Below are 27,606 nucleotides of genomic sequence, written 5' to 3'. Positions count from 1 at the left end.
ATGGCGACAGTCTTCCTGCTCAGGCTAGTGGAGCGTGCAGGATTGTGGACACTGCCAGAGACCCGGGTAATTGTTGTGGGTGAGAGGATTGGAGTCTATGACATCCTTCTGCACCACAGCCTCCGCAACACCATCCATGCCCTCTACCTCGCCATCACCTATACCAACTCTCAGTATACAAAGTCTAGATTCCTACAATATCTAGACATTTCCAGTTATGAAGGTATGAAAAAGTAATTCTCTCTCCATCCGTTGTAACTGTTAAAGTGTAAGTCTTCTGGGGATTCACTGCATGATCAGGACTTCTTTTTTTGGAATGATATCAATAACTAAAACTACTGTTTCCTCTTGATGGCAAAGAGAAGGGAGGGTATGTCTGTAATAAGACTGATACTTGGATGCTTGTAGAGGTCTAGGTGTTGTATTGGCTTTGTCTGTTATTGTATACCTATCACAGGCATAAACACATACAAGCTTTATGTAACACCCATTGAAGTCTATTGCTGGTCGCTTCATTAATTTACACGAAGCAATTGCAAAAGTGTTTAAATTTGTTGAATATATTACTGAAAAATCTCACGTAAAATGCAGTCAGAACTGTGAAGATCGTTGCTTCCATCATTGTACATTATTTACGATTCTTTCTTCATGCCACCCTGATAGGTGTACAGTATTTGAAGATTTATTACGAGAATCTTTTTTTCACTACAGAAAGGGTAAATCAACGAATCTGGGTGTACCGTCGGTGTCTGTACTGTGGGGGTGGGGAGGCAGACGTACAGTTTATCTCTGGTGCTTCAATCACACCTTTCAGCCTACCACAACAACTCTTCCACAATAAAGGTTTTGTTTAGATTTAATCGCTAGAGAAGGAGAGGGGGACTAAAGTGATGCAACTGTAAGATATAGGCCTATAGATAATTCATCAGGAATTCAGATTACTGAAAAGACTTCTTTGATGACTGGGTACTTTATTGGAAGAGGGTCGTGCTACGTTCTCCGAGTCTAGTTGCTCTCTGTCTCTCCTAATTTCATCCGGAGAGAGTTAATTCAGCTTCATTTTACCATCACGTTACGCTCTGTTAAGAAATTATCGGATTAAAGAACGACAGTTTTCTCAACGTTCTCTTCCTTTGTCTGAAATTTGACGACAGGAAACTGTCAATGCCAGTCATTGCATTCAAACAGCGCCTGAATAATCAAAACTTAGCAACAAACATCCGCTCACTTAATCTGCATATAATATATATTTGACATTATGGAAGGGGGGGATCATAAATGCCTGCCATCATCCGCCCCTCTCCCGATGATGACTCTTCATGCCTGGAACCACTGTCTGACTCACTTCTTCATTTCTGCATCATTCGCTGTCTTTCCTCTAACTTTCTCTCTGTTGAACATCACCTCTCCTCCTTTAAACCTCACCTTCTCTACCTGACAGAGACTCAGCTGTTTGAGGCAACTGACAGCAAACCCTTTTCTGTATCCTCCTACTTTCTCTATACTCATTTCAAAGCCAAAGGTGGCTGTTGTGTATATGTACGCAACGACCTATCTTGCTCTCCTGTTCCTGAACTTGATTCTTCTGAATTCTCTACACTCTGGCTTCGGCTCTCCTGCCATTCTCTGACTAAATATATCTGAGCTGTTTACTTATCTCCTAATTCTACTGACTATCAAAAATTCTTCGACTCTCTTACTTCTACGATGGAACACAGTCTGTCCATTTCTCCTTTCTCTGAAATCTCCATTCTAGGAGATTTCAATGTTCACCACCACCTTTGGCTCTCCTCTCCTTTCACTGATCCACCTGGTGAACAAGCCTACATCTTTTCTATCCTTAAAGACCTAGAGCAGCTTGTACAGCACCCTACCAGGCATCTCGAAATGAACGGATCTTGAATTTGGCTCTCTTTTATATTGTTTTTGTTTTTTTCTTGAAAGGAACGTTTTGCTGGCTCAGCCTTTGGTTCCTTCTTCCTCGCATTAATATATATATATATATATATATATATATATATATATATATATATATATATATATTTCAAGGGAAAAAAAATAATGCAGTAATCCTTTTGCTGCTGGACCTTTGATTTTAACCTTGAAATATGGTGACATCTCCCTAAGTTTCACTCTTCCGCTGCCAGCCAGTTTTATTGAGTTCATGAAAGTCTACTGCAGCGAAGATCATGAAGGGTAGATATGACATCTTCATTTTGAAGAGTCCATCCTAGACACTATAAAATTATGTTGTGGTTACAAAATACTATACAGAAGATATCCTTGTAGTAAAGGGATTAGTTGCCCTTGTAGGTGGGAACTAGGGCAAAAAGTGTAAACAAAGACTAGAAAAAAAATACCATTAATGTGAAATAAGGGCAGACAGTGTGCACCTCCCCCAAATATCCAATATTTAATCATACGGTTCATGAATAATTGTAGCAATCGGTCAGTTATTGCTTCTAACATGTGTGTAGCAGCCAAACCGTCACATTCTCCCTCGATATGCTGTTTAGTATGGTGATACTGCATCAAATTCTCAACGGTTAAGAAACTCCCTAACTCCTCCTCCTAAGCGGATTATTATGCTTATTACGCCTTACTGTCCTCTTCTGCGTTATTTAAATCATTCAAGTAACGCCATACTCGGCATAAATAACATACAAATTGGTATTAATTGGCCGTATTCAATATAAATCGTTCAGGATGATGTGCCAGGGAACTTACGTAACCAGCGAGGATATTGACTGTGTTCAAAACTTTTTAAATGTTTTTTATACGAATACCATAAAGAGTGAAAGGATAGCAACCATTTTTCGTTAGTAATATCTGTGTAATGCTGTAGTTACTGCCTTTTATATGATTTTGTTCACCTTCGAGAAAAACTCCCATAAAGAAGTGCATTCATTTTCCTTTTTTTTTTTTTTCTTTTTTTTTCCTTTTTATTGAGGCGAAGATGCACTTGACAGGTTGGTGATAATTGGCTGAATGCAACATGTCCGAATGACATTTACTAACCCAAATATCACCCTCAGATTTATGTTGTCAATTAATAATGCTTACGAGTAATGAGATTATGAGATACTGTTGTATTCAGCCAATCATCACCAACCTGTCAAGTGCATCTTCGCCTCGATTAAAAAAAAATGAGTAGTTATCACTTTCAGTCCAGGGACCTCTTTTTCATGTTATTGCAGCTGATGTCAGTCTGTTTTATTCAACTTGAGAGACAGCCATGCAAATGAAGTGATTGCAAACAGATTTCCCAAACTCTTTCAAGTTCAAATGCTTTCACGTACATTAATAAATTATCAGAATAAAAAAAGAATACTTAGTAAAGAAGGTCCTCATGTTATACAGGCTAATTTATACAATATGTCGGTTGCGACCATCAAACTTCAGATATCGTCATTAATTGCACAGGCCACCTCCGGGATATGATGGGGCATAAACTGAGATTCGCTGCTGTGCTCTACCCCCCTTACATGGCGTACAAGTGGGATAGTGACTCGCCAGACAACACTGTCACTCCCACAGAGTCGGCTGACATCCTTCTTCTCTCAGCCTTAGCAGAAAAACTAAACTTTACGTAAGAACCACGTTACGTTTAACCTACTCACTGTAGAGACAGAGCTTTGCATTTTATTTCAGCTAAAACCAGACGATTATATTTACTTTTCAATGAGTTGTTGATGCCAAGAGTGTTAACAGTGTCATTGGTTTTGCTGTCACCATTATTTCCTGCATAGTCGGGCCAGGTCTTGCATTCACTTCCATTGTAGCTAATGCTGTATGATTTTATTCCACTGAGAGTAAGTCTCAAGACCCTGAGAGTGTTACTTGTGTCATCGTTATTACTGTAATTATTTCTGATATTGTAACCACCTACAAGAAGAAAGAAGACAGCTAATATTTAACAACAGCAGAGGTACCTCCGGCCTTGTAAATGGCAGCAAAGTACTAGCCAAGATAATGTTGTCTGGACAGACAAAACATCTGACTGAGTCAACACTTCCTTATACACAATGTACATTTCAGTAGGAACAAAGCACATCTGCTAATAATCTTTGTTGCCCAACATATACACGAGAAAGCATATGAGCGAAACCGCGATTTATAGACACCATTTATCGATCCTGAAAAAGGTTTGATACTGTCAACAGAGAGCGTTGATGGAATGCTCTTTCAAAATTTGAATTCCTAACAAATTTTTTTACCTTCCTGAATAGCCTGCATGGCAACATGAATGATGTGTGCCCATACGTGGGAGCAAATCCGAACCCTTCAGCGTGGAAGTAGGAGTAAAACAAGGATGTAATCCCGGCTCCTGTCATTTTTAACCTTTATCTCACTGCAGTTACACTCTTAACTAACCAACAAATGAACCCTGATGATGGAACAAAAACCCAGTTCCGTCGAAACGGTAACTTATTTAATCTCAGACATCTTCAACCACAATCAAAGACTAAAATGGCTGATTCCCTGGAGCAACAATATGCTGACGACTGTGCTGTCATTTTACGTACCCCAGAAGCCCTACGACAGAGACTCACCATTGTCACATATATAAAATGCAATGGGACTCCAAATTAATGTCAATAAAACAGCAGTAATATATCAGAGAAACAACCCAGTAGAGCCTTCTGCATTTCAGATAAATGTCGAAAATGTAAAACAGGTAGAGAATTTAACCTGTCTCTGAAGTGTGCTCACAGATAAACATAACATTGATGCAGAAGCCCTTGCATGAAATAACTATGCCTCACCCTCTGCTGGACATCTTTGATCCAGAGTCTTTAAGAACACTAACTTGAGAATTGAGGCAAAGATATCAGTATACATGGCTTTATGCCTCTCCACCCTCTTTTATGGTGCTCAGTGCTGGAATACCTACCTGCTGGAATACCTACAGCATCATGTCAAACAGCTTGAATCGTTTCACATTCGATGCTTACAGCGCAGCTTAGGACTCGCATGGGAGAATGAAGATCCTTGGTCACATTTTCACAAGTGGGCAAATTCAACAAGCGCAGAAAGCATGCTAGCAAAAATGCAGCTTAGATGGGTCGGACACTTGTTCTATTTCCCTAAGTACCTCCTTCCCCAGCAGGTTCTGCATAGCCAACTCACTGCAGCATGACGCAACCCTGGGAGACAGAAGAAAATATACCAGTAACGTGCGCTTTGTAAGCGTGTGACGAGCGAGCAAACACCATGTTATCACAATTTCTATCTAACTATCCATCTATTGCCACACGCCTTAATCCCGTAAGGGGTGGCCACAAACAAATCGCCTCCATGTCGCCCTGTCCCACGCCATTTTAATCCCCTGCTCCCAGCTCACACACCCCTCTCTCATATACCTCTTCACTCCATCCCTTCATTTCATCCTTGGTCTCCCCTTCCCTCTCACCCCTTCCACCTCACTCACAATCTCCTCGTCAGTCTCTCGCTCTCCATCCTCTCCATATGGCCAAACCACCTCAGTGTATTTCATCTAATGCTTTCTCTCACATCCACATCCACACCACAACGCTCTTTCATTTCCCCATTTGTCAATCAGTCTCTCCATGTGGCTCCACATGCTCCTCTCAAATAACTCATTTCCACTGCTGTCACTCTTGACTTGTGTCCCTCCAACAAGGTTCTAGCTTCACTTTCGTACTTTTGAGTGGGTATCACAATACTGTCATGCAGCGACTTTAAAACTCTCAAGGTCAGCTCCCTGTTCCTTATCACTGCCTTCAAAGAACCAGCAATCTTTCTTCCATGTTGTACCCTTTCAAGCACCTCACTCTCTAAACTTCCGTCCTTTCTCATCACAATTTCCCTTTGGTATAAAATTTTAGGCGGAATCTCCTATATTTAATTGCTAGAGAGGATACCAAAAACAGTGTTAGGATGGAAGGTCTTTTTTTTTATTATGATTTCGTAACTGAAGCGTTCACCGATTAGGACCAAACACTCCCATTGAAAACCTAAGATTGCACGGGGTTCCTACGCGTTTATGGGTAAGATTTTAGTTGATAACAGTATTGAATGAATGTACTACATGAAGAAAGAATCTCAGTCCTACTTCCCATAGGAGTAGTCATTAGCTTCTGCTTAGCGTGATTGTCGGGTCTGCCCAGACTGGCTTGGCCGGGCCTTGTCGAGTTGGGCCAGGTCAGGCCGAGTCACTCATTTCCAAACCTACTTGAGAGTAAACTTCACTCGTTCGCTCGTAATAAAAGCCATACAAGGACAGCTTTAAAGAAATGCAGCATCGTACAAAAAGATCTTGAAACCAATGCCTGAGACACAACACAATTGCAACCTCCCTGCAGCCACGGAACATCCATCTTCAAGAAGCTCGGGACCTGGCCAGAGATGAGTGTAGACAATAGAGGCACAACCAAATCAGAAGTCTCCAGGCAAACCCAGACTTGACATGCTGATTTTGCGGCAAAGGTTGAGGGTCCAGGATTGGTTTGCATAGTCACACACGTTGGTATCTGAGACAGTAAGAAACACACCATCCTGGTGAGTACAGTAGGCATTATCTTCTGTAGCAGAAGGACAGCTTTAGGTGTGTGTGTGTGTGTGTGTGTGTGTGTGTGTGTGTGTGTGTGTGTGTGTGTGTGTGTGTGTGTGTGTGTGTGTGTGTGTGTGTGTGCGCGTGCGTGCGTGCGTGCGTGTGTGTGTGTGTGTGTGTGTGTGTGTGTGTGTGTGTGTGTGTGTGTGTCTGTGTGTGTCTGTGTCTGTGTCTGTGTGTGTCTGTGTGTGTCTGTGAACCCTGTACATAGGCTAGTTCCCAACTCTTACTCAGAAGTGCAAACACAAGGCTACACATTCTACAATCACCATTTAATTTATTTTCTAGATACAGTATTCATGGACACCCCTTAGGAAAGTCTGGAACCCAAGATAAGAACGGGAACTTTGACGGTATTGCGGGTCAGGTGCAAAGACAGGAAGCCGACTCTTCAACCATCTTGGCTATAACAGCGGACCGTGCTAGGGTGGCCGATTTCGTGAGGGTGTACGAGTCTGATACAGTTGTCGTCATGTCTCTGAAACCCACACTGCTGCCCCAACACCTGGCACTTATCAGGCCTTTTGAAGGTATTGGTATGATTTACTGTTTCACTTACATTGTCACCTTATCTTATGTGAAAAATGCCATTCTCTCTCTCTCTCTCTCTCTCTCTCTCTCTCTCCCCGTTTGTTTGTTTGTTTGTTTTGCAGCAGCACACTGTCAACTAATTCAGTGAGTGGTTATATTATTACACTCACACTCCCAGTTCGAGATTGGAGTATTGTTTTGTCTATGTGACGTAGGTGTGTGTGTGTGTGTGTGTGTGTGTGTGTGTGTGTCAACAATATAATTCAAATAGTTTTTATCTGAATACAGTCAGACTTAGTGAAAGGACTGACGGTCAACCACAGAGGAAACCATTTTTCCCGAACAACAAAACTAGTCATGATATAAGGTTTACCCAACAAGGTCAACTCAGAATTTTCATATGATTTGGCTAAACTTGCTGGAAGGTTTGAGGGCAGGTCAAGAACAAAGGAAATCAGTTTTGAGAACAATTAGTCACAGATCAAGGTTTCACAGCGAGATCAAATTTCTAGCCGTTTGTATATGTGGGAACAAAACAACTTAGACTTGCTACCTGGTTTACCAAAACTTAGTTGAAAATTTTTGGATGAGCCATGTGGTTCACTTACTGTGTTAGAGAACAGTAGATAAAAACTGAATATCACATGATATCACTTCAAAGTTTTTTTTTTTTTTTTAATTGTGACCAAACATTGCAGACTAGTTCAGGGTAACGTAAAGATAAAGGAGTTTCAATGTGACAAGTATCAGACAAGGTCAACGTTACAGGGAAAGATGAAAAGAAAATCAACATCAAAGGGCAAGGTCAACTCAGTTTATATTCAGTTTGGTTACTTAGTGAATGTATTTAGGGTCAGGCAAGAATGAGATGTTGAGAGTAATCAGTCGGAAGTCAAGGTTACAGACAACAGTAAAATTATTGTCCCTTAGACCAGGTGATGGGAGTGGGTGTTGCACTCTGTGAGTCCTCCTTCTATAAGAGACTATTTTTATATTTGTGAGTAGTTTCCTGTAAGATTAAACAAGGTCATTTGGTATCTGCAAGAACAATATGCTTAACATGAAGCAGCTAAATTTCAGTTGATTTAAAATTGATGAGCCTTACCTTTCCTGGTAATTATCCAAGATTTACAAGAAATCTGAAACTTATAAAAAAAATGAAAACGTTACACTGAGACATGATCATCATGAAACACTTGCATAATGAAAAACAAAGCACATTCACGGGGCGAATGCTAATCGCCTGCCAAAATATGTTGTTGGCTAAGGTATAAGCTACTGTACCTACAATCCAGATTTGAAGATGAGATATATTGGCAAAACACACACACACACACACACACACACACACACACACACACACACACACACACACACACAAACTATATCACATCGCCTTGCTAAAGACAGCTGATCAAATTTTGCAGAAGTCACCGGAATTCTGTCACCGTGTTTTTTAAAAACCCAATCCATATCATTCGTTCGTCTTTGATCAAGTCCTCACCAAAAGCAATTGGCTTCTGCAAACCCACATAAGTCCTATTTCCTGAATATTTGGTGAAAATTCGTCAACAACGATTCGAGATATTTGGGGAGCAGACACACACACAGACAGACAGACAGACAGACACACACACACACACACATACACACACACACACACACACACACACACACACACACACACACACACACACACACACACACACACACACACACACACACACACACACACAATCGCCTCGCCATGTTAAAGACAGGCAATAATAATTTCATCTCTCCATAAACTCTGTCTAGAACTGTCTGACAACTGTAACTCTTAAAATCCTCATTTTCAGAAACTGCACTACTACCTTTGACTCAACTCTATTTTAGCTACAGGATTCATTCTGTTATGTTTTCCTTGTCTGTCCTTTCCCTGTTGGTTCATCACCATCGGGTCCGGAGGGTAGGCTTTTGGCTTTTCCCGCAGCTAACATTCTGTTGGTTTGTTTCTGGTAGAAAGAGCTGACTTCCCTGTTATGTCTCACTTTCTCTTGTGTAGGTCATACCTCTACCCATTAGGGTACGTCTATAGAGACGGCTCCAAGACATGTTGGGGTGGGCTTTGTTGTTGCCTTCCATTACTTCTATGAGGGCTAGAGCCTTCCAAGTATTGCCTCTGTTTTTGCAACGGAACTGACTCCGATTCTACTTGTTATTAAAATCATTTTTGTTCTCCCGTAAGCGGCTTCAATGTTTCTAGTTATCCCTGTCTTGCTCTTTTTGCACTGGAATCCTTTACTACTTCCCATTCATTGGTTTTATCAGTTTTAGAATGGTTTTTCCTCTTCAAACGCTGTAGCAGGCAAGTGGAGATTTGCTGAGTCCTGACCCATTGGGAGTGTCAGGGAATAAGCAAGATGATCTGCTGGCCAAGAAGCTGCTGCTCGACCTTTTTCTGCCGAGGGATCCTTGTCTTCTCAGCGTCGGCTGCCTGCGTTGGATATTCTCCCTATTGTTACCATATAGGCATGTTTGGCATTGTTTGCAGGAGCGTGGAGATGTAATGGTAGCCGAAAAGATATCTGTAGTTTGTGACAAGGTGGGCTTCTTCAGTTACGGGTCTTGCCTTGCCAGCAGCAGAAAGATTGTGCTGTCTCTGCAATGGCCATACCCGTATCTCTGATGAATATTCAGTGCAGAGAGCTCCCCCTCTCTCCCACTCACTTGGCAGCCTGCGTGGAGGAAGAAACACCCTGTCCGTTGTGCTCGCACCCTACCACAATTATTTCACTCTTTCAGAGGATATGTCCCTGGCCCAAGCCGGTATAATTCCAAACTTTCTAAAACGGGGGAAGTCCCTACCAGACTTGACAACCGGCAAGCAATAGGCAATATCAAGGGCTTACCAACAATATCTGCACCTTCTAGAACCCTATTCATGCATACCACTGCTTCAGGCCGCTCTTAAAACAGCTAGCTTCTGAAAGCAAAACATAGTTCATGTGTAGTACAAACCAGTCCTCTCAACCACCACTACTCCAGCAATAGTAAAGTGGTGGCAGTCATATTGATGCTATGACACTGGTAGGTTTTAAGAGAACCATCCACCAACCTGTGTACTCCTTTCACAATATACTGTATAGAGGGAAGTTTTCTGAGGTCTCTTGCCTCCAAATACAGCTCTACTCTGGTGGTAACTAACAGAGTTTTCTTTAATCTTGGGTCTGCTAAGCTCGAATAGTATACGCCCTGGTCGTGGCACCATTGACATAAGGTGGACCCAATTGGTGTGGTTATAGGAAACTCAAAGTTGGGTTTTCACTTGGTTAGAGTTAGGAAGCCTCGTCGGTTTCCTTATCCCTATATAGAAAGGGAGCCTTGGCTGTGCCAAGGTTTTAGGCAGGAAGGATCGCATAGGCTGCCAGCAACCGTCCTGTTAAAATCGTATAGATATTGTTGGGATTCAGTAGTACAGTCATCACCTCCAGCATTACCACTTTTATTGCCAACCCTCAGCTTTCCCTCAGTTGACTCATTCAATCCTTGTTCAATTCCCTACCTACTCATCACATTCACCATTCACCTGCAGCCATCCACTTACTAACGCTGCCCACCAGCACCCACACCTGCGTCTCTCTCTCTCTTTCTCTCTCTCTCTCACTTTGCTCACAGTTTACACATACATTTACCTCTTCAAACTTGCATCCTCCCGTACCTCATTCTTTTTTCACACACATTATACTGCTAGCCATCATACTTCCTTCTAAATTTTGTTGAATTCTCGCTCAGTCTTTCTCCTCAAGCTGTCCTTTATTCGCCGAGTACCTTTTTTTTTTTTTTTTTCACTTTAACCCTCTCCTTCCTTCACACACAATCTTGCTGTTTACGCTGCCACACTCTTGCTCACACTCTTACTCCCAACACTTCCTCTCGTCTCACACATCTTCCCTAATATAAACACTCTTTCGAGAACAAAGTCTTGCAGGCTTATCCTTGTTCACACGAGACTTCTTTGTCACGTTAAACTGAAATACTACATAAACTTAATACACCCGCACTTGGGATTTGAGAGTGGTTTCTATCCATCCGATATATTACCAATATGCCGGGAATCGAACCCGGGACTCGTAGGTGAGAGTCAGGCAGCATACCACTACACCACGACCAGGTAAAAGTTAACTCACCGTATCACAATCTTGTAAGCAATGGCCCTCCGCCCCCGCTGTACAGGTTTCTCTCTTCATTCTGACTCGCCGTAAGTGCTTGGGATAGATTAAAAGCATCTACTTGTCCGAGTGCCAGGGGGTTAACTCATCCTCTTCAGGCCCACAGTGGGGGCGGAGGGACATTGGTTGCAAGATTGTGACAATGTGAGTTAACTTTACCTGTCGTGGTGTAGTGGTATGCTGCCTGTCTCTCACCTGAGAGTCCAGGGCTCGATTCCCGGCATATTGGTAATATATTGGATAATTTTTCCTGTGTACAGTACAGGTTTCTCTCTTCAGTGGTTTCTAATGTTCTATTCAACGTGACGTCTCTGCCTGTCTTGTTGTCTGCCTGTCTGTGAACAAAAGAAAGTTTATCTGACTTTCATAAAACTTATCTTAAAGGTTGAGGGTCAATCTAGGTGTTGACATTGTTTGTTGAAAACTACATAAAGGTCACAGGGCTAGATCAACGTGCTATGGTCAGCCTAAAAAGTTTCATCCAGTTAAAATCAAACTTGTGGAAGGACTGAGCGTACGACAAGAAGGACGAGATTCGATCTGAGAACAATCTAATGTCATGGTCACAGGGCAAGGTCAAATTTCAACCCCTTCGTTTGTGTGTGAAGCAATCAATTGTCACAGTTTTCTCTAGTTTGGACAAAACTTAGTGGAATGGTTAAGGATCACCCAGGAGATTGGCTTATCACTTCTGAAGCATAAATCTCCCATTTTCAGACTCTATCCACACCATTTTTAATTCTATTTTCGCAGCTTTATCTCAGATTTCCCTTGCTTCGTAGTGCAGCTGCTGTTGCAAAATACAACTGCTCTTATTCTTAGGCTGTCAGTGATAGTCTTCCATAGGGTTTAGTCCTCTCAACCCTGTTCATTCTTAAGTTAGTAACTCCACCCATCAGGGCGTGGACACACCTAACCGGGAAGTGTGATTCACAAAATGAAACTAATTATGGCGTTGTTACCACGTCAACGCATAACCCTTTGACCTTGCTGACCCCTGTCAACCATATAGTCAGGGAAGCTTCTCCATACCCTCACTTTTCCACCTATAACGACCATAATAGCTGTCATTTTAAGAACTCGGGAATGGAAGTTTGTCACATGCCACTAGAATCTGAATTGTCTCTTAATCCTGGATTAAAAAAAAAAAAAATCATAGCCTCGATATAATCCTTCATATGGTAGATTCACCACAATCTTCACGATCACTATCCCCTCGCAAAAAAAAAAAAAAAAAAAAAAAAAAATAGTACATCATCCTTCTGCATCCTCAATGGTCCCAATTCTTGTGATCTATTTGACATTGGAAAGCTCACAGTGCTTTCCCTGCAAAAATTAGCCTAGCTTCAAAGAAGTGAACTGTGTCAATAGGCCCTCATCGTTCTGCAATACGAGTTTATTCGATGCTTTATTAGCCCCTGTGCGAGGTACCGCTCTCATGTGTTTGGGGATGTGGTGTTAAAGAATATTTATCACCAGTCTTCTGACTGACTCTTTTTAGTCTCTCTCTCCCTCTCTTCCATTTGGTAATTATCTCACGTTGTCTCTTCTGTTGCTAAGAATTTATAATCTGAGTTTGTAATCCTACCAGTATTGGAAAGCATGCAACCCTTAGCTGCCAAAAATGTCAGTTCTTTCTTGTCCAGTTTCCTAACGTAAAAGCCAACTGGTACTCTATATTGCTCGTGCAAACAATTGGACAAATCTAGGCCTCCCCTCTGCATTTTGTGTTCCACATATCTTGTTCGTTGTTACTTATATTTAAAAAATATATATTTTGCATACTTTTAACCTTGATTGCTTGCTTCTTTTACATTAAATTTGATGTCCGTGTTCCTCAGCCTTGCTACTCTACTTGAGACTTTCTAAAAATAAAATATTGCATAGATACTTCCAGTATAAAATAATGCTAAGATTTGTGCTACATTTTTTGTAGTGAAGAGTAATTCTTCAGAACTTTGAATCTTGCTGTTTTTATCTCTCAGACAAGATATACGAGTATTTAACTGATCTCACCAGGGGAGGTGTGGATTGGGGTGTTGGTGGGCGTGGTGTTCTGGGGTGTGTCACTGTGGGTGCTGCAATGGGCGTGTGTATGGGAGGCAGGTGGGAATGGCGTCCAGTTCAATACTGCCATTCTGTTCGGCTGGGGCGCCCTCTTGGAAAGGCCTCCAACAGATCCTTCAATCAGCACCTCAGGACAGGTACTGGTCAAGAATCATGGTACACTAATTTATTGTATAAACTCTTAATAATATCTAGATGACTTCCTCAGCGACAAATAACTCGCTGTACTAAGACACTGGTTGTGGTACAGATGCTGGTGGGCTGGTGGCTGTTGTTCTGCCTGATCGTGTGTGCAGCCTATAAGTCATCTCTCATCGCCCACCTCACCATCCAGGGCAAGACTCAACCTCTGGAAACCATAGAGGAACTGGCAGAGGCAGATGGATGGAGATGGGGCTACGAACCGTGGTTTGAAGTATATGCCCCAGGCAGGTACTTCGCCCAACAAAGCACCCCGGTCACTAAAGAGATTTACCAAAGAAAAGAGTTAAGTATTGGTTCAAATCTTATGTATAGTTATTAAAAGTCTAGAGAATAAATATGTCACCATGAAAATTCGCTCCTGTTTAAGTAAAATTTTACCCTTAGGTTTAGAACTGCATAATATTTTCTTACATGTTCTTGAAAAGCTGTGTCAAATTTACTACAAGTTTCTCGCTGCTTTTTTCCCGCAACTCTCCTGAGTGGGAGCCATAACCCAAGATCAGCGAACAACTCATCACAGCACGCCAAGCAGTGTCGTCCAGTATTATGGTCATTCAATGAGCTACATAATTTGCAAAGGATAGCTCTGTAAAATAGGTATAGATGATGTTGATAGTCTATCTGTCTATCTATATACCTAGGCTGCTTCCCTCATGGAAAGGGAGGTAGCCGAGACGGGACGACACACTCCCCATTTACTCATCTATTCAAACACAGTCATTCGCATCTTAGCCCCAAAGGGGAGAACGGACAGATCCTCACCGCACCACACCACACATGGGTCAACTGCGCATTGCAATCAGTGACATCCGCAGCAGGGCCCGACAGCAGAGCTGGTTTGCCCCTGCCACATCATAATAGACCCATCCCCTTACTCGCACCTGACCTGACTAGCTAATCAGACCAAATGCAGGAGAATATCCCCTCAGGGCTGCGTCATCACTTATTCATTCACAATTTCTCTCCATTTATTTCTGTCACGCACAGCCACTCTTCCTTGCTCAACAGACATCCCTCTCGCATCCAGCACTCTCTTCACACTGTCCATCCATCCTATTCGTGGTCTCCCTCTCAGCCTTACACCTCTCACATCAGATCTAGTTATCTTTTTCACCAATCGCTCATTATCCATTCTCTCCATATGCCCAAATCATCGCAACACCCTCTGCTCAACTCTACCAGCCATCTCCCGAACAATTCCAGTTCTCCTTCGCACTTCATCAATTCGCACTCGATCCATACGCGTCACTCCACACATACTCCTCAGTCACCTCATCTCCATTACATTCAAACTTTTCCTCTTTGCTACACCCATATTCCATGTTTCAGCCCCATATAACGCAGTCGGTACCACAACACCCTCATACAGCCTTCTCTTTACATCTATTCTAAGCAAACGACATCTAAACACTTTTTTCATTCCTCCCAGCACCTTTCCTACTTCATTTATTCTAAACTTCACTTCTGCATCTATTCTTCCACCCATAGCAACATGCGACCCTAAATATTTAAAACACTCCACCTCCTCAAGCAACTCACCATCCAAAACTATATTCATCCCTCTACCATCTACCAACCTCGTACACTTCATCACTTTACTCTTATTCTCATTTACTTTCAATTTCCTCCTTTCACACACCCTTCCAAACTCCTCTGCCAACTGTCTCAATCTCTCCTCTGAATCAGCCACCAGTGCAGTATCATCTGCAAACAGCAGCTGCTTAAGATTCCACTCTCCACCATCAACATTCACCAGACTCAGACCTCCACCTAAAACACTTGCATTCACCTCTCTTACAACACCATCCATATAAATATTAAACAACCAAGGCGACATCACACATCCCTGTCGCAGCCCCACTCTCACGGGAAACCAATCACTCACAGCATTTCCCACTCTTACACACGCTCTACTGTTTACATAAAAACTTTTCACCCCTTTTAGTAATCTACAATCAAGTCCATACAATCTTAAAACGGTCCACAAAGCCTCCCTATCATTTCTGTCATAGGCTTTCTCTAAATCCATGAATGCCCAAAACACATCCTTGCCTTTCACTAAATACTTTTCACACACTTGTCTCACAGCAAACACCTGATCCACGTATCCCCTCCCTCTCCTAAAGCCACACTGCTCATCACCATTTACTACCTCTGTACCCTCTCTAACTCTCATAATTAACACTCTACCATACACCTTACCTACAACACTCAACAGACTTATACCCCTAAAGCTAGTACATTCATACTTATCACCCTTGCCTTTATACAACGGGACCACACAAGCACTTGCCCAGTCAACTGGCACCATACCTTTCACAAAGCACACATTCAACAATCTTACTAACCAGTCAACAATAGTCACTCCACCACCCTTCAGGCATTCAACAGCAAATCCATCCATACCTGCAGCTTTCTCTGTTTTCATCTCCTTTACTGCCTTCTCCACTTCCTCCTTTGTGATCAATGAATCATTCAACTCTCCCAATACATTTATTCCTTGCACCCTTCCATCTGTCACAATCTCGCCACCCTTTCCTCCTCTACATTTAACAATCTTTCAAAATACTCTGCCCATCTCTTCCTTACTGTATCAGTCTCAATTAACATCCTTCCATCCTCTGCTTTTTATTCACTCTTCCTTCCCCGACTCTCCCTTTCGCACCCTTTTCACCTCCTTCCAAAACATTTTCTTATTCTGTTGAAAATTCTCAGTCAGCCTCCTACCCCACCTCTCATCTGCTGCCACTTTAGCATCACGCACAGCTCTTCTCGCCCTATTCCTCCTTTCCTTATACCTCTCATATGACACCTCATCCTTCCTCTGCAGCCACACTTCATATGCACGTCTCTTCTCTGCCACAGCCATACTTATTCCTCGCACCACCATTCACTTCCTTTTCTTACTACTGTTTAAAATACACAATATCTTAGAGGTTTCTCTGCCACCGAATATATAAAGATTCTTAATCTGAGGGATCACCTCCATGTAAAATCTAAGTGTTCTTGTATGTCCCAGAATCCTTTTTTAAACATTACCATGGATCCAGTATGCAATGTTTCAGTTGCCACAGATCGATTCGAATATGCAGAGAAGAATCGAACTAATCATATACCAGTGTAACTTGCACGCACAATTTCCAGCAATTAGAAGTATATATGTGCATGCTGCTTTCCTGCACTTTTTAACGTCTTCAATGCTTTCTTTACCCATTCTTTTCCAACGCTGTCATATTCACTGAGTTCTTCACTGTGAAAATCTCCACGAAGTAAGTTTGCTACCATGCCACAGATTCAGTGATGGCATATCAAAATATTTCAGAATGTTTTTTTTTTTTTTTCCTCTTACCACTTTTTCATAAATACCCTCTTCGGTTTCCTCACTTTGTTAATTCACTCCCACCCCCACTTTATTCCCTAACTTACATAAATGTAGCACTTCTTCAAGGCAAGTACTGCTTTCAGTGCCTGTTCTCCTCAAATAGGCAGATTTGTAATATGATCCGATTCCATCATTCGCTATATTTCCTCCTTTACTCCTATCCTGCTTTCAAATACCACACAACCTTAACTGACAAGTCTAAGCATTATACTCTTGGACTACTGTGATTCATCCACAATTCTTTATCTGGCCTCTCTCATCCTTAGTCACATCCTTCTCATTCCCGGCTCTTAGACATACGTATCCAACACTGAATACCTCTGCTTTGATAGAACATAGAAACAAAGTAATCAATGGTTCTTTTATCAGTGGATTTTTATTTTGAACAGATGTTTGAGCTTGATGCAGGTCTCAGGGAAATTCTGAAAGGAGGATTTTCTATGCTAGTTTCGTCAACACAAATGAGTTACATCATACCCTCTCGCTACACCGACTCAAGAGGTGTCACACCCTACCATGTCAGCAAAAGAGGCCTCACATTTGTACCCGCATTTGGCTGGGCTAGCAGGTATAGTATGTGTAATTCCATCTCTCTCACTCTCTCTCTCTCTCTCTCTCTCTCTCTCTCATAGGTAGACACACACACACACACACACACACACACACACACACATATATATATATATATATATATATATATATGGAGCCTCTGTGGCACAGTGGTAGAGTGTGCGTTTCGCATGCTGGTGAGCGTGGGTTCACCTCCCACCAGAGTTGTAAAAACTTTGGGAAGCGTTCACCAAGCCACTTGCTACTTTGGCAGACACAAGGGTGCTGTGGTTGAACCAGTGTCACATACTAGTATGCTTGCACCCAATCGGCTTAACCCGCTGCGTCCCGGAGATGTGCATTCCCGTCCTCACATGATGTGCACTCTTATCCCGGAGACGTAAATTAACGCGGCAACATTGCAAGGTCCCTAATTTGCACAATATTCAATTTTCGCGTGTGATTTCGCGAGTGATTTTTGGCACGTATACACGGGACACCTTCCTCTATTCCTCTACAAGATGCCAAGCAGGGACAATGCCTTACACCGCATAACCTCTCCCCCCCCCTGCACGCCATTGTCTCGGCAATTCACCTGTTACCAATGACCTGGCCAATAAAGACATTCAGGGCCAGAGTGATTCCCCAATCGATGACAATGTGGAGGACAAAGTTTACATAGCATTAGAGGAAGAAACAGTCAGAAATGATGATCAGGTAATGTGGGAAAAAAAGGTCATGAATGGTGATGAGTTAGTGAGTGAAACAATGCTTATAATGCCTATATTACTGTTTGAAAACCAATATACTCTTGTACTACGTATAAATTCGTACCAAGTAAATAAATAAATACTGTTTATGAGTGGATAAAATACTTACCCTCCCATAGAACTCGTTTCCTTTGGTGCCATCCTGTTAGAAAACCAAGTCAGGTAAGGAGGAACTCGAACCTGGATCGAGTATTTCAAACCTCAAGTGAGCGATTTCTCAATGAATTTTCTATGTTTCTCACCAAAAGCGGAAGTTTCAGCCAAAAAAAAAAAAAAAGGTCCAAAAATGGCGGGACTGGGACATACCACTGCCCAGAAAACGTCGGGATGGGGCGGGTTAAGCTGGGCCGATTACACTTGGTTCACAGACTACACACACATCCAAAGCCACTACAACACTACAATCACACTCACAAGCACTTCTCACCCTACATACAGTCTCTACCAGACAGCCTAAGCCACTAGGTAGAGATACATTGGCTGTATCGTCCCTGCCTCAGTAGGGATAGGTCGGTCCTGCAGTGGACCTCAACTGCTGATGATATATATATATATATATATATATATATATATATATATATATATATATATATATATATATATATATATATATATATATATATATATATATATATATATATATATATATATATATAATCTCATCAGCCGTTTGAATGTCCACTGCAGGACCAACCTATTCCGATCGAAGTGGGGACTATACAGCCAATGTATCTCTAACAAGTGGCTTAGGCTGTCTGGCAGAGATTGTATGTAGGGTGAGAAGTGCTTGTAAGTGTAATTGTTGTGTTGGAGTGGTTTGGATGTGTCTGTAGTCTGTGAAACAAGTGTAATCGGCCCGCACAAGCCGATTGGGTGCAAGTATACTTTATAGTATGCGACACTGGTTCAACCACAGCACCCCTCATGTTCACCAAGCAGTACGTGGCCAGAAAAACGCTGTCGAAGTTTATTACCCTGGAGGGGCGCGAATCCTCGTTCTTCAGTGTACAAAAATGCACACTTTACCACAGAGGCTCCATATATATATATATATATATATATATATATATATATATACAAAATATATATATATATATATAAATATATATATATATATACAAAATTATAAATATATATATATATATATATATATATATATATATATATATATATATATATACATATATATATATATATATATATATATATATATATATATATATATATATATATATATATATATATATATATATACAGTATATATATAAAATCTCTACCAGACAGCCTAAGCCACTTGGTAGAGATACATTGGCTGTAAAGTCCCCACTTCGGTAGGGATAGGCCGGTCCTGCAGTGGATACTCAAACGGCTGCTGCTGCTGATGATGATATATATATATATATATATATATATATATATATATATAGATAGATAGATAGATAGATAGATAAATAGATAGATAGATTGATAGATAGACAGATAGATATATGTATGGCTCGTGTCACGGGTGTAGTGGTCAAGTTATTGGAATTTTTTTTTTTTATGCGAGGAAGAAGGAACCAAAGGCCATGAGCCCGCAGTAACAGTTCCCTCCAAGAGAAAAACAAAATACAATAGAGAGCCAAATTCAAGATCCGATCATTTTGAGATGCCTGGACACACTGCGTTTGAAAGACTGGAAATCATAGGCAGAAGGAAATACAGACAGAGGGAGACAGTTCCAGAGCTGACCTGTTGCATAAATGAAAGACTGGGAGTAACGGTTAACTCTTGCATTAGAGAGTTGGACAGAAAAGGGATGAGAGTTTGCTGCCAGATGGGTGCTACGCGTCCGTCGTAGAGGTGGAGGAATGCAAGCAGACAGTTCAGAGGGCAGTGACCATTAAAGTAGCGATAGAAAAGAGATAAAGATGCAACAGTGCGGCAAAGAGACAGAGGTTGAAGGGAGTCGGTAAGAGGAGGAGAGTTAATGAGACGAAAAGCCTTTGACTCCACCCTATTGAGAAGAGCTGTATGTGGGGAGCCTCCCCACACATGAGAGTTGTACTCCACACAGGGGCGGATAAAACCCCTGTATAGAGTCAACAATTGCGCAGGGGTAAAGAAAGAGCGGAGTCGGCTTAGCACACCCAATCTCTTGGAAGCAGATTTTACAAGAGACGTAATATGATCTTTCCAAGATAAGTCCCGAGTAAATGAAACCCCAAGCATGTTCAAGGATGATGCAGGATTAAGCTGAATATTATTAAACATTAGTGGGTAAACCTGTGGAAGATTTTGTCGGGTTGATAGGTGTAAGAACTGAGTCTTAGATGCATTAAAAACAACCATATTATTTTTACCCCAGTCAGAGATGCGAGTCAAGTCAGACATTAGGTATGCCATAGCCTCATCCCTGGTTTGTTGAAGTAACTGTTGAGATGGGCGTTGCGGGAACCGAATGGAAAGGTGAAGGGTGGAGTCATCAGCGTATGAGTGGATAGGGTTAGATGTACAGCTTAGAAGATCATTGATGAATAAAAGGAAGAGAGTTGGTGATAGGAGAGAGCCCTGAGGAACACCACTGTTGCTAGATCTAGGAGAAGAACGATGGCCGTTTACAACAGCGGCTATAGAACGACCAGAAAGGAAGCTAGCGATGAAGGCACAGATAGGAGGATAGAAACTGTAGGAGGGCAGTTTGGAAATTAAAGATTTATGCCAGACTCGATCGAAAGCCTTTGAGATGTCAAGTGCAATGGCAAAGCTTTCGCCAAAGTCCCGAAAGGAGGATGACCAGGAGTCTGAAAGGTAGGTGAGAAGATCGCCAGTGGAGCGTCCCTGACGGAACCCGTACTGACGATCGGAAAGAAGGTTGTGATAGGAAAGATGTCTTAAAATTTTTCTATTGAGAATTGACTCGAAAACTTTTGAAATACAGGACGTTAAAGCAATTGGACCATAGTTGGAGGGTTGGGAGTAGTCACCCTTCTTTGGGACTGGCTGAATGAGAGCAAACTTCCAGCAAGAAAGAAAGGTACAAATTGACAGACAAAGGCAAAAGAGTTTGCCTAGGCAGGGTGTAAGCACAGAAGCACAGTTCTTGAGAACAACAGGAGGGACCCCATCAGGCTCATATGCCTTGTTAGTACTGAGACCAGTGATGGCAGAAAATACATCAACTGAAGAAATTATAATGTCAGCCATGAGGAAGTCAGAGGGGGGAAGTGATGGAGGAACAGCACCGGAATCGTCTAAGGAGGAATTGGAGGAGAAAGTCTGCGCGAAGAGATCTGCTTTATCAGTAGAAGAAATAGCTACAGAACCATCAGAGTAGAAAAGAGGAGGGAAGGATGATGAGGTAAAGTTGTTAGAAAGATTTTTGGCAAGGTGCCAGAAGGAGCGGGAAGAATTCGAGTTGGAGAGTTGAGAGCATTTAGCATGGATGAAATTATTTTTAGTAGAGCGAAGAACAGACTTAGCACGATTCCGGGCAGAAACGTAAAGATGATATGATTCAGGGGTGGGTTGGCTCCGGTACCTTTTGTAGGCCCTCTCCTTGTTGCGGACAGCATTAGTACTTTACATTAAACTTTACAAAAACGATAATGGATCGTCAAATCAACGAAAGAAGCCAAGAATTTTGACTTGAACTAGGTACTAACGAGCAAATCCAATAACACCGTTAGTACTATGTATGATGGGATACGAAAACATATAACTGAACAGATATTCTTGCCGCAGTGAAGTCTGTGAAGAACACTTCTCCAAGAGTTTTATAAATATGAAGTAACAATGGTACTTCCTAAACTGGAAAACTAGCATTAAATCGGTCCATATGTAATTATAATACAGTTTTAAATCTAGTTGTAAAACACTAAAACCATCACGACTATAAGAATGTGTAATATCCTTGTTATCTACTAATCGTACACTGGCAATAAATATGTATTGTGTAATAATTTTATAAATAGTTAGTGCAAACAATGGTGGTGATTACTTGAAAGGAATTATTGAGGTAATTAAGGTGATTCTAAGGAGATGATGAATCATGAATGTAGATTTACATGCTGCAGTGTAATCATGACGAAGAGAATGTCTACTTCCTCAAACAAGACAGTTATACTAATGTACTGTAGGTAGAGAAATGGTTGTTATGTAACCCCTCCAGTTCGGAAAAGTCTCTCCTAGGCTAAATACAGTCGTCTGGAAAAGGTAAGAATACATCCACATTTCATTATAGTATAAGAATCCTTATTATACCAATCAGTCAAGTATCCATCTACCGAATCGCATGGTTGAACAAACAGTATAGTACTTTATGGAGGTTCACTAATGACTGTGAATTTATATTTATATGGAATTATATGAAAAATGCAGTAATACTCCACAGCATGTGCAAATTACATATAAATATGAACTTGCCAAATATTTTACTTCGAAAATATTCTAGAGTATCACGATATTTTCCATTGCTCATAAAATAACTGAGAAACAATGCCACATCAGTTTAGGCGACCGGGTTTTATCTAGTGGTGGATAGGATGGGCTTGTTTTTTCAAGGCATCATTTGTTTGACTGACACTGAACCAGAAATTTTAATGGGCTGGATATCTGGAGAAAATTAATATAGACATGGTAAGAAAGAGGGTATATGTGAACGACTCTGAAGCGGGGAGGAAGCGTGGCAGGCCGTCGTAAATCTGTGTATGAGAAGACGAAGATCAATAGCTAAAAGGTGAAAAAGAATTTACAAAGGATGGAAATGAGTGAAGTATGTTTAGAGATACACATGGCTGGCTTTGCTTTTTATTTACTTATTTATTTATTTTATTAATTGGATCTCAGTGGAAAGACTGTCTTAAAGGTAGGGCCTACTGACTGAAACATTTTCTCTGCAGGAAGTCGTAAAGTTATTAGAGAATGATTCCTTCTGGCATAAGTTTTTTGAAAACCTCCAAAAAAAAAATTGTTTTCTGTGTTGCCAGTCGAAACAAGTGACGATTTGCAGGGCGTACAGGTGTTAAGTTTAGGGATATTTTTCAATCCCATGTTACAGCCAATGAATTGCTTTCCAATGGTTTGGTGAATACGATGTAGAAATTTCACATTATCCAAAAACATATAAATCCACTTAAGGTTTTGGTTATCTTGTGAAGATTTTAAATATTCTTTAAATAAAACTGTGAAGGCTGGTGAATCCCTGCCTGGGCTATAGTCACTTGACAATTTTAACCAGGTGAAACTTACTACAGGAAGGGCGCACCGCACCAATTCAGTCTGTACCCTGAGATCGACCACCTACAAGAAGCAGGCCTCATAACGTACATGTTGCAGGAGGTGATGGATCTCAGGGTGAGAGAGAACAGGGCTCAAAACCAACCCGATATCGTCATACCTGTGTCACTCAGCTACTTGGTGAGTCCATCATGAATACATATTCCAGTCCCGAAAGCACTAAGAGAGCGCATGCCACCGCAATAGCCAATGAAATTTATGATTTACTGTTGTAATTCTTCTCTCCTCCCAGGTGAATAAATAGTCTTATGGTCTCATCTAGTGAGTTAAATCTACAATCTTAGTCTGCCCTATTACACAATGCAAGGGAGTGTATACCTCCGCCAGCACCAATAAAATATAATACTCATTTTTACATCTAGTTCTAGATCAACCTCAAAATCGAATCAACTCTTCCTTAACCCAATATCCAGCTACCCACCCGATTTCTCTGTTAACCAATAACAACTTTTTGGTTTATCTTGTACACAAACAGACTAAGAGACACGGGTGGTGGAGGTAACTATCAGAAAATGAATAATGAAGGATACCCCCAGATATGTGAGAGTTTAATAGGATAGTATGCAATGTTAACCCGTGGAATGACGTGTTCCTGAAGTTAATTCTTGTTACCTGTAAACGATTTAATGCAGTATTGGAAAGCTTTTCAGTATGATGGGGTAATGGATGGCTATAACTTACCCATCCGTTTAGAAATGTCTCACCTAAGCTAAATAAATTCTTCTAAACGTAGCACGAAAAAATGGAAACAATACTCGAAAGTGGCTGTGAGGCATTTCATACATTAATAATAATAATAATAATAATAATAATAATAATAATAATAGTGCATTTCCAGGTATGATAAAACATAATAGGGTAATCTACTGTTTTATTCACTAGGAAGTTTTATTTTTTTACGTATACAGTATACATACTCAATTAGATAAGAGACTGAAATGGATGGGCTTCCAACCTATTTTCATCACTAAGGCCCAAATTTAGCTTAATAAAATCGTCCAGAGGAAGAACAAATAAAATACGTAAAGTTTAAGTGAAGACATGTCTGTCCTCAATGTGTAAATATGTTTTACAGTTTTTGATAGGGTAAGTTATCATTCTATATGGTGATTTACCGATGAAGAACAGGTTGAAACTTTTTAGTCCACAGATATTAGTTTTTCTAAACCTTCATTGAACAAGAATTAATTCGTATTGTGCCAAAAGTATCCCCCCATTAAAAAATCAAATCCTCAGAGCAACTGGGCCCTACTCCAAGGACACACTAACAGAAAGGAACGTATGAATGTTTGCTATGGAGTACATTAAATGAGGAAAATATTTGAGACTGGCCTTGACATGGTCGGTGAGAGAACAAAACTGATGTTTCTGTGATCATGTAAAATCCAAGATGAAACTGAAATGAATTTGGAATATCCTGGAAGGAAGGAATGGAAGTGGAGAAGCTGAGAAGATAACACTGGCGGATGAATATGAAGAAAGCCAGTGTTAGGGTCAATCAAATGGAAACTCGTTGATATGAAAAACTAGAGTACATAACAAAGAATATTTCATAGGAACTAAAAAGCTGTGTGTGGTGCTGCAAGGTTAACAGCTAGTAAGAAAGTGCTGTACAGATTTGCGGGATGTCAAGGTAGAAAGAATAGTGGAAGCAAAAAAGAACGACTGTGGTAAAAATAATCTTGTTTTTAATGCATCAGAGACTTAGTTCTTACACCTATCAACCCGACAAAATCTTCCACAGGAGTACCCACTAATGTTTAACAATATCCAGCTCAATCCTGCAGTATCTTTGAACATGTTTGGGGTTTCATTCACTCGGGACTTATCTTGGAAAGATCATATTACATCTCTTGTAAAATCTGCTTCCAAGAGATTAGGTGTGCTAAGCCGACTCCGTACCTTCTTTACCCCTGTACAGTTGTTGTCCTTATACGCAGGCTTTATTCGCCCCTGTGTGGAGTACAACTCTCATGTGTGGGGAGGCTCCCCACATACAGCTCTTCTCAATAGGGTGGAGTGAAAGGCTTGTCGTTTCATTAACTCTCCCACTCTTACTGGCTTCCTTCAACCTCTGTCTCTTCACCGCACTGTTGCATCTTTATCTTTTTTCTATCGCTGCTTCAATGGTCACTGCTGCTCTGAACTGTCTGCTTGCATCCCTCCACCTCTACGACGGGTGCGTAGTACCCTTCTAGCAACAAACTTTCATCCCTTTTCTGTCGAACTCTCTAACGCAAGAGTTAACCGTTACTCCCAGTCCTCGATTTATGTAACAGGTCAACTCTGGAACTGTCTCCCTCTGTCTGTATTTCCTACTTCCTATGATCTCCAGTCTTTCAAACGCAGTGAGTCCAGGCATCTCGAAATGAACGGATCTTGACTCGGGCTCTCTTTTTTTCTTTTCTTTTTTTTATTTGGAAGAAACGGTTTGCGGGCTTCTGGCCTTTGGTTCCTTCTTCCTCGAAAAAAAAAGAAAAGAAAAAGAAAGGACTTCAGCTGAAAGAAAATGGGAACGTATCGTAAGACCAAGCAAAGAGACGCGTCAAGAGAAAGACAAATTATGTAAGGTACTTCAGAATCGTAGGGAAAATGAATTCCGCTGTAAATAGGAAACTGTTTCTGAGGAGGTCCGAAAACGCAGCACTGTGAGTCGAAAGGAAACTGTACATAAGAGAGATGGAAACATGAAGGAATATTATATAACTAGTGCTTGCCCAGAAAAATTTGCGGGAATAAGTAATAGCCTTTTCATCATAAATTTTTGCACATACCACCATCTTTGTTTGCATTTCGTTATTGAGCCCACAATGAAGAAGTCTGACCAATAAGTTGAAAAATAATTTTCGTATATTTTCGCACCTCCCGATTTCCGACCATATCGCGCCGTCTCGTCGACCAGAATTTTTGTTTGGTTTTTTTCTGACACTCCTGGACCTATTCCGACCAAATGTGAAAAGAATTAGGTCGATATCTATAACCGTTCTGATGAAAGAAACAAACGTACAGACGGACACACACATACACACAGCTTGACTATTCTTTGGATGGATGCAAAATCGTCAGCAAAATGAATGAGTACTTTGAAATACTGATGAACGTGAATTGTGATAGCAGACACGGGTGGTTTGGGTGTTGCTGAGATAGAGAATATGGGTCCTGTGAACGTGTTATTTGCATAAATGGAGACAACAGTGAACAGAAAGGATGAGACAACACTCAACAGCAGGCGGTGACGTGGTTCAGGCAGAGAAGTGTAGCCGAGATGGAAATAAAAATTAATGTCGGTTGGAAATATGTCAGACAATTTGGATGAGGGGAATTATGTAAGTGAAGTAGACACAGACGAAATGTGCGCATGTACGGTTGGCATCAGCAATCGTGTCGCCTTTCCAGCTTCTCTCTCCATGGTGTTTGAAAATTAGTGCACACCATGCATCAACTTACGTTGACGATTTCATTTTGCTACAGATAAAGTCATCAGTGTTGGTTGCTGAGGAGAGAAAAAGAGGAGAGGCGACTTGGCTTTTTTTGCCGACTGAACAAAAATTATAGTTCAATGAGGTGAATGCAAACATTACCACGGGAAAAGTTTGCTGAGTCTTGTATGAATGATATGTGGAAGGATAATTATGAAGATGGATTACAAAATTATATGGGATGCTTCCAGGAAGGTCGAGACGAGATTCCTTTGGGCCTGAAGCACCTGCAGGGCTCCATCTATCTGCTGTTCCTTGGCTCCACCCCGGCCAGCGTTGCCCTGCTGACGGAGACTTTAGCTCACTCAAGCATCAGGAACCAGTGGTCATTTTGATGCCGACTGATTCTATCAAGCTTGATATTCACCCACTTGTATTACCCATTTAGTTTAGTACCTTATTGTCCAGAATATTACTCCTAACAGAGATACTTGCTTCATCACGCTCCACCTTCAAGTGATATTCAAAGCCACCATGTTGCCTGAATTTGAAGTTATATTGTAAGTGAAATAATAAATCTGGAATATTCTGTACTTCCCCTAAAGGTAAATAAATACAGTTC

General features: G+C 41.1%; 1 protein-coding gene across 1 annotated transcript; it reads left to right on the top strand.

The window, feature by feature from the left end:
* On the top strand, positions 1-27,379 carry LOC145397172 (putative glutamate receptor). Its single transcript, XM_080270369.1, has 6 exons — positions 1-223; positions 6,889-7,104; positions 13,336-13,520; positions 13,634-13,815; positions 23,523-23,685; positions 27,236-27,379. Exons 1-6 carry the CDS (start codon positions 1-3, stop codon positions 27,377-27,379), a joined length of 1,113 nt encoding a protein of 370 aa, XP_080126495.1.
* The last annotated feature ends 227 nt before the right edge of the window (positions 27,380-27,606 follow it).

The sequence above is a fragment of the Coenobita brevimanus genome, chromosome 40, assembly GCF_032717465.1.
Source record: "Coenobita brevimanus isolate Jiangsu-jjx chromosome 40, ASM3271746v2, whole genome shotgun sequence".
NCBI classification, from domain to species: Eukaryota; Metazoa; Arthropoda; class Malacostraca; order Decapoda; family Coenobitidae; genus Coenobita; species Coenobita brevimanus.
This window is presented reverse-complemented; position numbering and strand designations above follow the sequence as displayed.

Excerpts from the sequence above, each read along its gene's own strand:
- LOC145397172 (XM_080270369.1), top strand. The coding sequence starts at position 1 with ATGGCGACAGTCTTCCTGCTCAGGCTAGTGGAGCGTGCAGGATTGTGG. Across the intron at positions 224-6,888 it reads AGACATTTCCAGTTATGAAG|GAAAGTCTGGAACCCAAGAT; the intron begins GTATGAAAAAGT and ends GACACCCCTTAG. Across the intron at positions 13,816-23,522 it reads GAAGTATATGCCCCAGGCAG|GAAGGGCGCACCGCACCAAT; the intron begins GTACTTCGCCCA and ends AACTTACTACAG.